The 12,204-nt window shown below is 48.2% G+C and overlaps 1 protein-coding gene across 1 annotated transcript in view; it reads right to left on the bottom strand.

Annotated features, from left to right (window-relative positions):
- EPHB1 (EPH receptor B1) overlaps positions 1 to 12,204 on the bottom strand; it is a 417,501-nt gene that overhangs the window by 129,675 nt on the left and 275,622 nt on the right. Inside the window, exon 4 of the mRNA XM_008512898.2 lies at positions 9,188 to 9,343. Within this exon, the coding sequence (XP_008511120.1) occupies positions 9,188 to 9,343 (156 nt within the window). The remainder of the gene's footprint in view (positions 1 to 9,187; positions 9,344 to 12,204) is intronic.

Raw genomic sequence — 12,204 nt, 5'->3', positions numbered from 1 at the left:
TGTAAGGTCACAGAGGGAGTAAAAAAGATCAGATTATCATGTCACAGAGCTTCCAGTCCAGTGGACAGAGAGAGCCCTCCACCTAAATAACTCTAACCAGTGTAGACTATTCAGAGTGTGCAAAGCAAGGCATCCTCCTTCCTGGGGATGAGGTGAGATGCTGGCAGAGGACAGAGGATGCACAGCCACTCACTTCTAAATGGCTTCTCCTTTGAGGAAGAGAATCGGAGCAGGGAAGATTCAAGAACCCTGGGCTACAGCCATCATCAAGTTCCAGCATCCATCCCAGACCAGTCCCACTGGGACCAGAGCCTGCAAATCTGACATCAGAGCCATTGCCTGCCACTGCTAAGAGGCATTCATGACAAGAGAGGGGCCTAAGGCCATGGGGTGGACAGTTTTGTTCTGATTTTCAAGATAGAGGAGAGAGTAGATTAAGTGAATACATTTTACCTCCATCCCCTCCTACTTCTGTAACTTCACAGGTAAATCAGTGCTTTGTGAGCCTCAAAGAAAGAGTGACAAGAACCAGCATGTGTCTCTAAGTCAGGCCAAATGACATTGTTTCTTTTTCTAAAAGTTTATGAGCCTGCAGAGAAAAAGTTTAGAGAGCGTACCTAGATTTCAACAACAGTAACTGAAAAAGTACACAGATACTTGTGTACCAAAGGAAGAAGTGTTAGCTAAATGATAATGCCAGGGCTTGGGTTTTAGCTGCTTTGAAAATAACATCAAAGCAGGGTAGGCAACTCCAATAATAGTAATACAATAAAATAACTTACTTTCACTGAATGCTTCCTGTGTGCCGAATACTGCTCTAAGTAGGGTTACTACACTTAATACCCTTGACCACACGGTGAGGCAGACAGCAGCACTCTACCCATTTCATGGATGAGGAAATGGAGACACAGAGAAGCCATCTCAGTTGCCCCATGCCACACAGCTGGCAAGTGGCAGAGCAGGACTTGAACCCAGGCACAGACACTAGAGCCACACTCCCAACAATTCATACTAATACGTCTCATTTGAAAGATAAAAATTAGTATTCAAAATGATCTATACTTGAAAGAGCACTGTGTCTAAATCCATAAGGCAAAGTTTCTGAAGTCACATTTATAAGTACACAAAAGGAGACACCCAAATGGGCAGCATTTCCTGAAGGAACAAACAAAACCAATGGAGGTTTAGTGGCCAGTTAGTCTGGTAGGAGCCCACAGTGTCAGGGCTGCACCACAGTGAGCAATTCACAGGATCCAGTCACAGCAGAAAATCCATCACGTTTCCACTGACCCCGCTCTGGGGTGAGGGTCACATATTGCCTTCTGGCTGCATAATTTGAGAGTTTTATTGATAAATGTGAAAGATTCAGAAAAGGCCAGCCAGGACAACGGGGTTCAAGAAATCATGTGCTTTGGGAAATAAATCACAGACGTTTAACCTAAAGTAGGTGACTAAGGAAGGATGAGAATGTTGTCCTTAAACACTGGAACCACTGGCCTGCAGAACATTGGTCCTCAATGGCGGACCAATGGCAAGGTGGAGAGGAAGGCAGGGCCCAACCCAAAATTCAGAAGATCCCTCCCACAGTGATGGAGGATGGCTGCCTGGCAATGGAATGGAGCCACCCTGCAAAAGATATCAGCTGTCTGTCATCACAAATGTTCAGAAAAATAACAGAGGAATGACCACCTCTCAGGGGTGTCAGAGAGGCAAGGCTGACATGGGGGAGGAGTTTGGGTGTTAGGACCCAGGAGGCTGCTCTGAATGCTAATACCCTCTGACTCCCAATGCTCTCACAACCCACGAAATGCTGAGATACAAACGTCAGCGCCTGTGCCTGGCCAGGAGCTTAAAACGCTGCGCTGTATGATGCCTCAGAAGGGTTAGACCCATTTGGGTCAAAGAACTGTGAAAAGAAATTGTCGATTATAGAACTGTGAAAGCGTGTTTACACGGGCAATGCCGACCCTTCTTGAAACAGTGGTGACAGTTATAAATAGCTTTCAGCTCGTAGTCACACTCCCTCAGTTCTGCATCCAGGTGTATAAACTCTCCAAACCCAGGCTCAGGGAAACAGCTTCCCTGAATTTCACCTCAAGGAAAACACAGGCTACCTCTCCCTCAAAAACACAAATGACAGACTTTTATGTGGGACATGGTTCACATGTCAGGGTAAAATTAAGCAGCTCTTCATCTCTAGATTGGGACACTGGGTGTATCATTTACTGCAGCCCTGGTCAGCGACGGGTTGAGCTAAGCTTGAACAAAGCAGCCCTCTTTTAATATGATGCAACTGGTAGATTAACAGAGGTAAACAGTTGTGAAAAGATCTACTTCTGAAGAGTATTTAAGCTCATCCCCAAAGTGTAGACATGTAGAGGAGCAAGCAGTCCTCAATTTATAATACTGGACTCCTGTCCCAGTGGAACAGGAGGGTCCTATTGGCCTGAGGGGCCCCTCCCTGCAGTGGCGGCCACAGAGGGTTCCTCTTGGCCTATTTCCTGCTAAGTGGGGTGGAGGAGGACCATCTGAAGGGTGAGGCTCATCACCCATTTATATTCCCTGCCCACCTGCTCCTCCATCTGAGCTCAGGTGATCCCTACCAATCACTTTGCTTCTGCCTCAGTTTCTCCCTCAGCCCTCCCTGGTCAGGTTGTGCTCCAGCCAGGTCAGGTAGTGTCCCCTGACCTCCACGCCCTTCTCTCCCCCATCACTGCTCCCAGCCCCAGCTAATGCTGTACACTGGAAGTCTCCACAATGCTCCAACCACCCAAGAGTCAGAATGAACTGGAAACTGAGCCAGAGCAAGTGGGATTGTTCTAAGAACAAATGAGACCCTCCCTTGAAACACTCAAACACAGATGACACTCACACCACACACACCCCCTCCTCTTCCCCAGGCAGGTCTTCACAGGCTTTCAATCTCTCTCTCTTCCTTCAGCCTAGCACACAGCACCTGGATGGGGAAGGCAGGCCCTGTGGTTCCAGTCTGCAGGAATTCACTCGATGGCCTTTCTCCCCAGGAGTCATAAACCAGAGGACAGAGAAACATGACCTAATTCCAAAGCAAAGTTCTCAAACTTCAGCGGCTTCAGAATCTCCTGAAGGGCTTGTTAAAACTCAGGTCGCTGCCTCCCCATCCCCAGCCCCTGCCCCCAGAGTCTCTCATGCAGTAGGTCTAGAGAGGGGCTGAGGATCCATATTTCCAAGTTCCCAGGTGATGTTGAGGCTGCTTGTTCAGGGACTGCATTTAAAAATCACTGCTGTAAAGAAAAAACCCACCACTGGCGACCTTGTGGAGCATGACCCAGCAGGGCCTGTGTCCAAAATGGGTGGGAGAAGGCTGATGAGCTGATGTTCTAACAGACTTCTCACAACGCCCCAGAGGCCCTCAGGCCTGGCCGCAGAGGACTTCCTTCTTTTCCTGTCATCCGTCTGGGCCCTGCTGCCCTCTTCTCCATGCCACGCAGCCTGCCTGGGAAGACCAGGGTCTGGGTGATGCCACACTCCTGGGCAGTCCATCCAAGGAGCAGGACCCCTGCATCACAGGGGCCACCTTGCTGCCCTGGGATGAAAGAAGGGAAGAGCTGCCAGTCCCTTAAAGGATGAAACGTGAGCTTAAAGGAGAGAAATTGGAGTATGCAGAGATGGGAGAGGCAAGAGTAGATTCCTATCCTCCTCTGTGGGAGGCGGAGTCAGGAGGGAGAGTAAGAGCGAGTCACCATCATCCTCGATAACCCGCAACATCCTCCTAAGGGCTACCAGATTGTAGCTCCCACTCTGTGTGAGGTAGTGGCGTTGGAGGCAGACCTGAAGTTTCATCCTTCACTGACATTCTATCATTTGATTCTCATAACCTCCTGATTTGACTGACATCATGCCCAGCTCTGCCTATGAGAAGCTCCTGCCCATAGAGGCTGTCACATGCCCCAGGTCACACCCAATCGAGAACCACACCTGGAGCCCTGGCCTTGCGGCTCAGCTTCCCAGCCTCTCTCTGTGAGTCAGGAGGGAGGTCAGAGGTGATCTCTGGGGGGCCCCAGAGAGCTGGCCAGCATTGTGCCCCCTCATGTGAGGGGACAGCAGGAGGGCTCAGGGGACAAGACAATGACCTCTGGAGCCCCTTCTTCATTCTGTTTCTATGATCAAAACTGTAGAGGGAAACCCATTGCATTTGAAGAAGAAATACAGACACAAGATAAGCATGGGCTTGTCTCTGTGATCCATCAAAGTTTCTCCCATGTGGGTGACAAAAAAAGGGTTTTTGTGGTCAGAAATGTAACAAGGTAATTATTTTTACACCAGTCCTTCTGCATAGTTTTTCACAGACAGCAATTTTATAAGGCATAATTATCTATTTTCACCTGCTTCATAAATTCCTCCTTTTCATTTCCTCCTTCAGTAAACTAGGAATTATTTAAAACTGAAGACGTGCCTTTGGGGCTTGACTTCACACGGCCGTGCACTTCCTTGTGCTTTCCTGGCGGCTCCCTCTCTCCAGCTGACCCTGTCACGCTTCCTGTGCCATCGGACCCTCCTGTGGAAAGAAGTGTGTCTGACCCTGGGGAGTCACTGAGCGCCTGCTCCCTGAGAACTGAAAGCCAGTCTTGTTGCCCACTGCTCCTGCCCAGCTGCTCAGGCCGTCTCAGGCCTGGGCGAGAGGGCTTGGTGGCATCTGCAGTTCTCAGATGCTCAGTCTGCACCTCCCTCCTTCTCCCATGGCACATCCAGCCACAGTGGCCATCACCTTCTTATTTGTTCTCCTCAGGATCTCCAGGCCAAGGTGACTGTGTGGTCTGGGGCCACACAACAGATGCTGCTGCAACGCTCAGGGGCAGCGTCAACCTGGACTCCTCCTGAGGATGTCACTTTTATTTTTAGATCTCCAACATCCTATCATGCCAGAAGCTTCCATATCGGCTGCAATCTTCACACTTTTCAGGGATGTAAGCAAAGCAAGTTCTAACATTGATGGAGAGTTTACTATGAACCAGGCACTGTGCCAAAGACTCCATAATACTATTTTGCTTAATCCTTGTAACAACCCAGAAAGGCAGACATCATTATGAGGTTGTGAGAATAAAGTGACAGAATGCAAGAAAGTTAAGAAATGAGCCCAAAGTCACAGAGAAGGCGAGAGACAGAGTCCAGATTCAGACTTTTGGACTTTTGTCTATGAAGTGCTGAAGCCCGTCTTCCAACCGCTACGTGCAATTGATGATTCGATAAACTTTCCCAGACTCACTCAAGATTGGGGCCGTTTGGGGATGCCAGGACTCCCCGGGGAGCCTCAGGGCCTCTGGGCGGTGGCGCAGCGGGGCAGCAGGAGGCAGAAGGTGGCAACTTCCTCAGCAAAAGCTCAGGAAGCCCGAAGCTCAGAGCTGGCTCCTCAGCCTACAACCTTCACAACCCTCCTGGCTAGTGGGGTTTCACCTTCTCTTTGACCTCTACCCCTTCCCCCTGCTGCCAGGGGCCCTCTGGTAACTCCTCATTAAGGGGTGGTCCCCACTGTCCTTCATTCAGAGGGTTTTATTAGCAGGAAAAGGTGGGGGTCACCTGTAACCTGCCTCTAGTTATCCCCCCAGCTCCCACCTCATCGCCTCCATGGCTTAGGTTGTCCCTCTGTCTTTGAGGGCAGCCCTGATATGCTGCAGGATGCACCCTAAACCCTTACACCGGCCCTCAGTCTTCTTCTTCCTCCTTCCAGAGCCTGTAGGGGGACAACGCCTCTTCCTGGATATGAGCAGGTATCGGGCCACAGCTGGGCAAGGGGGCACCAGCCAGATATTTATGAGCAGATCCAGAACTCCAGGTCTGGCAGAGGTACAAGGAGGATGAAGAAGGAAGAAGGGAGCTGGGTGCCCACAGACCTGCAACAATACCATCATCACACTCAGACACAGAGTTCACTATGCCCCCTCTGCCTTCACTTGGAGCCCCACCAGCCCTTTCGACACTGACCTGGGGTGCCCCCAAACCCCTGTGGAGTCCACGAACCTTGTCAAGAACAAGGCTGGACACACAGGGCTGCCAGGACCTCCCAGACATCAAGGGGATCCCAGGCTCTCCCAGGAGATTAAAAAGAAAATGAACAAGAGCCTACATGGGGCTATAAAAGTTGTCAGGCATTCTAAATGTTTAGATTAATTTGGAATAAATTAACATGTTTAACACTATAAAAATACAATGAATATATATATGCCTTGGTCCCAAGAGATTAACTGGATTCATTAAAAATATTAAGTTTTAGTGTATTATAGGTATTTTAGCCTTGTAAAAGAGTATTCTTTAAATCGTAAGATTATAAAATTTTCAATACTGTCAGTGAATGAGTGTGACTGTTGACTTAACCTCATTTGAAGATGATGGTAATAGGCCAAACCTGAGACCCTTCCAGACTTTAAGACCTGGGCTCTTGGACACTCCTGACACTGTCCCCTTTCCCCCATGCCCACAGGACACAGTAGATGCCCACTGTCCTGTACAGTTTAGAAAGACAGCTCCCATTTGCCTGGGTCCTCCCAGTGACCCACTGGGCCATAATTGTTTCCTGACTGGATGGATGGAGGACTGCATTTGCAAAGTGACATGCTCCTGTGCCCTCTCAGCCCCAACCACCTTCTCTCAGGCTGGGCTGGGCCTGTGCTCACCTGCCTTCCTACACCTACAGAATCAGTTGGGGCCCTCAAGACCGTGGTATGGGGCTGTGCCTAGCCTCCACAGCTCCAGATATGCTCCTTGTATCTGAAAAATTATTTACTGTGGGGATGTGCGATGCCTTTTTAAGAGAACAGATGGCACCTCCAATTAGAATGCTTTAAAAGGAAACCCTAATGAGATTATAAAAGCCAACAAATTGACTTTTTCATACAGTACTTCCCTGGCACACAATAAATCAAATATATAATGAGACTCAATAAAATAATAGGTTTATTTACACTTGTTTTGCCTAGCATTGTGCTGCTGCCCAGCCAGGCCTCTGGGTCCCCTCACCAAGTGCTCACTGAGGTGGGGGCTGCCCGAGGCATCCATGAGCTGCTCTCAAGCCTGACCACCACAGACGAGTGTGGCTTTAATTTACTGATTTCTAGTCTGATCCCGGCACTCTGCGTCTGGGGACATAAGAGCACAGGGTTGCGTACAGGGTGGTAACACACACAGGCACATCTAGATTTACTCTGGGCAAGGTGGGGAGATCATGGTGGGACCAGAGTGGGTGAGGAAGGAGTGTCTAACCCCAGGGCCAGCTGGCCCAGAGACAGGAGAGGAAAACCTGTGAGGTCTGGTTTTACTGAGGTGGACTCAGGATCTAGGCAGGCAGAGTGGAGAGAGAGTCTACCATGTGCAAACTGGAGGCCTTGGATGTTCCTGTTTATTCCAGGGATCAGTCCTGTTGGTTCAAGCACATCAGGTCAGATGGTTGGAAGATAAGCCTGGAGAGATAGACGGGAGAAATGCCCCATATCAGCATTCTGAGCACTTTGTCATTGGTCTACCTTCCCTATAGGTGACCTCATCCAGGGGCTGGAAGGATTTACAGGGAGTGTCTGCTGAAGTGAGAGGTGGAGAGGCCTCAACTTCTATTTGCATGAGTTGACCTGCAGAGGGAGGCTGGCAGTGAGAAAGGGCTCACGAGCAGAAGTGGGGGGGTGGGTGCGGGGATGTTTTCAGGAGGGAAGCTGTGAGACCCTGCATATGCTCTGGCAATCATGGAGACTAGTCCTTGGTCTGGACATCCAAGCAGCAGTGCTTCAGCCTTAAGTGGCTTCTAAAGAAGTACATTAAACAATGTTTCTCAGGCTCACGGAGACCCACAGGGGAACCTCAGGAATCAGTAGAGGAGATACCACAACAGAAAGATAGGGATGTTAGTCTGCAAAAATGGAATCATTTCTGTTCATATCAACCCACCAGAGAGGGAGGTCTGGGGAAAATCAGTTTACAAGAGGACGAGCTTTTCCTCAGTTCAGATCTATAAGCATTGATTGACCTCAGGACCTTGATCTAGAAGACACTTTCATTTCTCTTCTTTACTCAGCAAAGGTTACAGACATTGCAAGGCCAGAATTAAGAAATTATTCTACTCAGAGCTCAGTCATTTTTTTCTGTCCATCAAACTGCAAGTCTGGATGAAACGTTCCCTCTGTACCCTTCCATCCTGGGGGTGGGAGGAAGGGATTTGGTCCAAGGAGGTGAAGGGAAGGTCCCTGCTCACAGGGAGTCAGGAAACAGCATCCAATGCAGAAGAAAGCTCTACTATAATGGGAGGCTGACCTGGAGCATTGAATTCCAAATACAGAGGGAATATTGAAAAGAGAAATCATCCCTGTTTCAGGGCTGCAACCCTTAGGGGAGTAGGAGCAAGTTCTCTAAAGTGCTGTGCAGGGAGGGCAGCCCCATGATTATGCAGGAAAAGACTGGGAGGAAATTCTCCCCTTCCCCATCCTACCCTGGGAGTGGAGTTCCCACCCTCCCACCTCCACTTTTGGCAGGATGACTGCCCTTCCCTTTCCAGCAGAGAATGGGAGAGTGATGGAGCCCCTAGAATTTCTGCCTCAAAGATGCTCGCTGTAGCCAGGCTCCTGGTCTTGTCATTTGGCAGGGGCACAGATGCTGTACCATACTGAGCACTGGAAGAGACACAGGGAGATGAATACCTGGTCCTGGCACACAAGGACCTTCAGGTGGTAACTGAGAAGGCAAGTACAGAATAACTGGGCAATTAATAAAATTATGAAAGTCTGATGAAAGCCTGGTCACAGAGATACAGGAAGCTCAGCGAAGAGAGAAGATATTCTCAGCTGTCACGACCAAGGGAGCTTCTTGGAGGAGGTGACTGGAAGTTACTATGAATTGCTGCAATATCCTAGTGAATCTTGATTTTGCACTCAATGAACTTTCCAGGTTGGCATTTTTACCACCTAGCGGGAAGACATTCTCTTGCTTTGGTGAGGAAGACTCTCCTATCTGGGAGGAGGGAGTAAGAAAGAACATAATCTTGACCCTGTGCTACTAAGCAGAGAGAGGGGCCCTGCATGCCCAGCACAGGAGCTGTCCATTTCAGCACCACAGCCAGCATTTCTGCTTTGTACTACAGTCGGAGAATGAAGTCTCTCCTGCCCCAGACCCATCACTTGCACTGTCAAGGAACCAAACTCCCCAGCCCAGACCCTTACTAGACACTTACTAGTGCATGCCACTTCCGGAGGGTCAAAATCCGCTCGGTAATAGCCAGTCCGGCAGGTGCAGATGGGAGAAGCCTCTGAAGGGGATCGGCTGTTGGAGGGGCAGTGGGAGCAGCCCTCAGCTTCCTGGTTGGCCTTGAACATCCCTGCAGGGCAGGCTGGAACACAAAGAGACCATCTGAGTATTAATGGAAGAGCAGTAGTCAGAGGCCCTTCCCTGGATCTAGAAAACGAAAGAGTCTGCCCGCCCAAAAATGGAAACTGAGATACTCTGTTGCACAAAGTGAGCATTTTAGATTGAGGAGACCCCTATTTAACACTTCCAATTCTTCAAACATCCTTAGTGAAACATACCTTCCTGGTACCATTGGCCTTTCTCACTTGAACATATGAATAATGACTCTTCCCTTTCAGGTGTGTCGAGAGATTTAATTGAGAAAATGAATCTAATGTGTAGCTCAGTGTCTGGGAGATAAGTGCTCTATAAATGGTTATTCCCTCCCTCTTCCACCTGGTTAACAGACAGGGCCTTACCCTGAGTCACTCACTGAAGGAATTTCACCTAATGTTCTCAGATGGCAAGGGGTCCAGGTTGACAGAGCACTGGACCCATGGTTCTTAAATGCCATGTGCAACACATGTGAGGGACACTGCGAGCAGTGTTAACAAGCACTTGTTATGAAGGATGGTATAGGAGTGAAATTCATGAGTGATTCTTTAAAAAGAAATTAAAGTGATTTCAAGGTTACTGGCTTAACAACATCATTCTCCCTTAATTGCATTTTGAAATGCTTTGGGAGGTGGGGGGAAAAAATAATGGCTTTGCAGGCAGTGCACCAGGGAACATGTCATACACTTGGTGTCATCTATCATGTACATGGCAGTGGGGAAGGTTGGGAACACCTGGTACAGCCTGATGCCCATTAGAGGTGCCCTCAGATATAGGGCACTTTTTCTTAGTTCCCTATGTGGTCAGCCTATGAAGAGCCATGAATGGAGAAGTCACTCTAAACCAGCCGTCAGGCTTTCACCATGCCTCATCTGTACAGACCATCTACTCCAGACATCTGGTCTCCTCTCTGCTGATTCGTCAAAATATTGCTTCTGCCTGACCTACTTCCTGGAGGCCCTTTCTCACCATCTCAGCTCCTGACTCTTCCTCTCCCCATGAAACCTGTTCTGGTTCATCCTCCTTTGAGATTGGATAAAACTTACTGCATGGTCAACTGCATGGCTTTCTTATATACTTCACTCAGTCATTCATAGACATTTACTGTGACCCTTCTGATAACCTGATCAAGGGAGTTTAGAGAACAGAGCCAGTCATCAAGGAGCTCTTGATCCAGTGTAGTCACACAATTACAATACAACGTGATCATCACTGTAAGAGAAGTACCATTATAATGGCTTCTACTTACACGAAGTTCATCTTCCCAAATATATTGTTCCCTCCTGGAAAGTGCAGAGTATTCTTTCATAATATCAGTAGCCACCATCTGTTAACATTCCTGTTAAGTGCTTTCCATGCATTACTCTATGGGGTAGCTATTATTATCTCCATTTTGCTAATGAGGAAATTGGGACATGGAGAGGTTAAAAAAGTTGCCTGGAATGACACAGTGGGAGAAACGATAGTGATGATATACACATAAACTGTTTGAAAAATATCCATGGTGCTAAGATAAGAAAGCAGGACTATTTCCTATGCTGGGAAATTTTCCTCACTCCTTTGCTCACTTGAAGTGAGGTATAGGGTTTCAGCTACTCTGGAAGTGCCCTGGAGCAGGAGCTCATCTTGGATGGGAGGTAATTTCTGAAATGAAATGTTCTGGAATAGCATAACCCAAGAGAGTTCCATGGAGTTCGTGATCTTTGAGTTGTTAGCACCTGTTCTGTGGCCAGATATTTTGAACACGTGAATTTAAGAAGTTCATCTCATTTTTATTACAGAATTTCTCAGAACTTCCAAAAATGGGATATAGAATGCTACATTTTCTCACCACGAAGCCCTATTTTGTAGAGCATCCCCTTGGATTCAAGTTTCATAGAACCCACTGGGATAAACCTTGTCTAGACGCTCCAATAATGTTCTTAAAGATTTCTGTTGTAACCCATGTAAAAATGGGCCACTTGCTGACCCATGTCAGCACATTCAAAAGAAACTTCTCAGTAGAAAGAAAAAAAAATTTAAATCTTTGCTAAGGACTCAACAAATAAACATCAAAAGGAAAACCCTGAATGGCACAACCAAGGTATCCCAGAACATGGCTCACTGGTCTACCTTCCGAGCCCACTCAGTGAAGTGTCTCCCTCTATTTCTTTCTCCTCTTTCCCTTTCTTCTTTCCATATCTCTTCCTTATCTTCTGTGAGAAGCACTTGGCCCTTTCCACTGTAAATCACCCAGAATTGCTTGGCCCCATTCAGCTCTGGAGCTGAAGAACAGAGAACCCAGGCCTGTGCTGTCAAACACAGCAAAGCTCTTTCCCTGGAAAGCTGGGGAGGGTGCAGTGGCGACTCTCATGAATTCATTGGGTCCCGGCCACACTGTAATTTTCTTAATGCACCAGTCTAACAGGAACAAGGCGTTTTACTTTCTTTCCAGCACTTAAAAGCTCCTTGCTTTACATTTAATAAGTTAACAGCATAAACAATCATCCTGATATCCACAAGTGGCAGAGAGATTTAGAAAGTGACTTCCTCTGAGATTTCTGATGGAAGAAGGCAGAACTGGGTGTCCTGAAGCCTCGAGACTCTAAGTCGGCCACAAGGGAGGACATGCAGGAGAGCAGACTTCAGGGAGAGAAGTTCAGAGAAAGGTTGGGAAGAGAGGTCCTGAGAGGGGGTGTGACTCTATTCCCCCCGGGGCAGTGAGGCCTGGACAGTTATCAGACAGTCCTGGGTCCACATCCGGGCTCCGCTGGTTCCTGGCTGGTGACCACTGGCAAGTTATGTAATCCCTCAGAGCCTCAACTTGCTCCTCTGTACAAAGGATCTATAAAAAAGAAACACACTTCCCAC

This window comes from Equus przewalskii, chromosome 15 (assembly GCF_037783145.1).
Source record: "Equus przewalskii isolate Varuska chromosome 15, EquPr2, whole genome shotgun sequence".
Lineage (NCBI taxonomy): Eukaryota > Metazoa > Chordata > Mammalia > Perissodactyla > Equidae > Equus > Equus przewalskii.
Note: the sequence above shows the minus strand (reverse complement) of the source record. Positions and strands in the feature narration are given on the sequence as shown.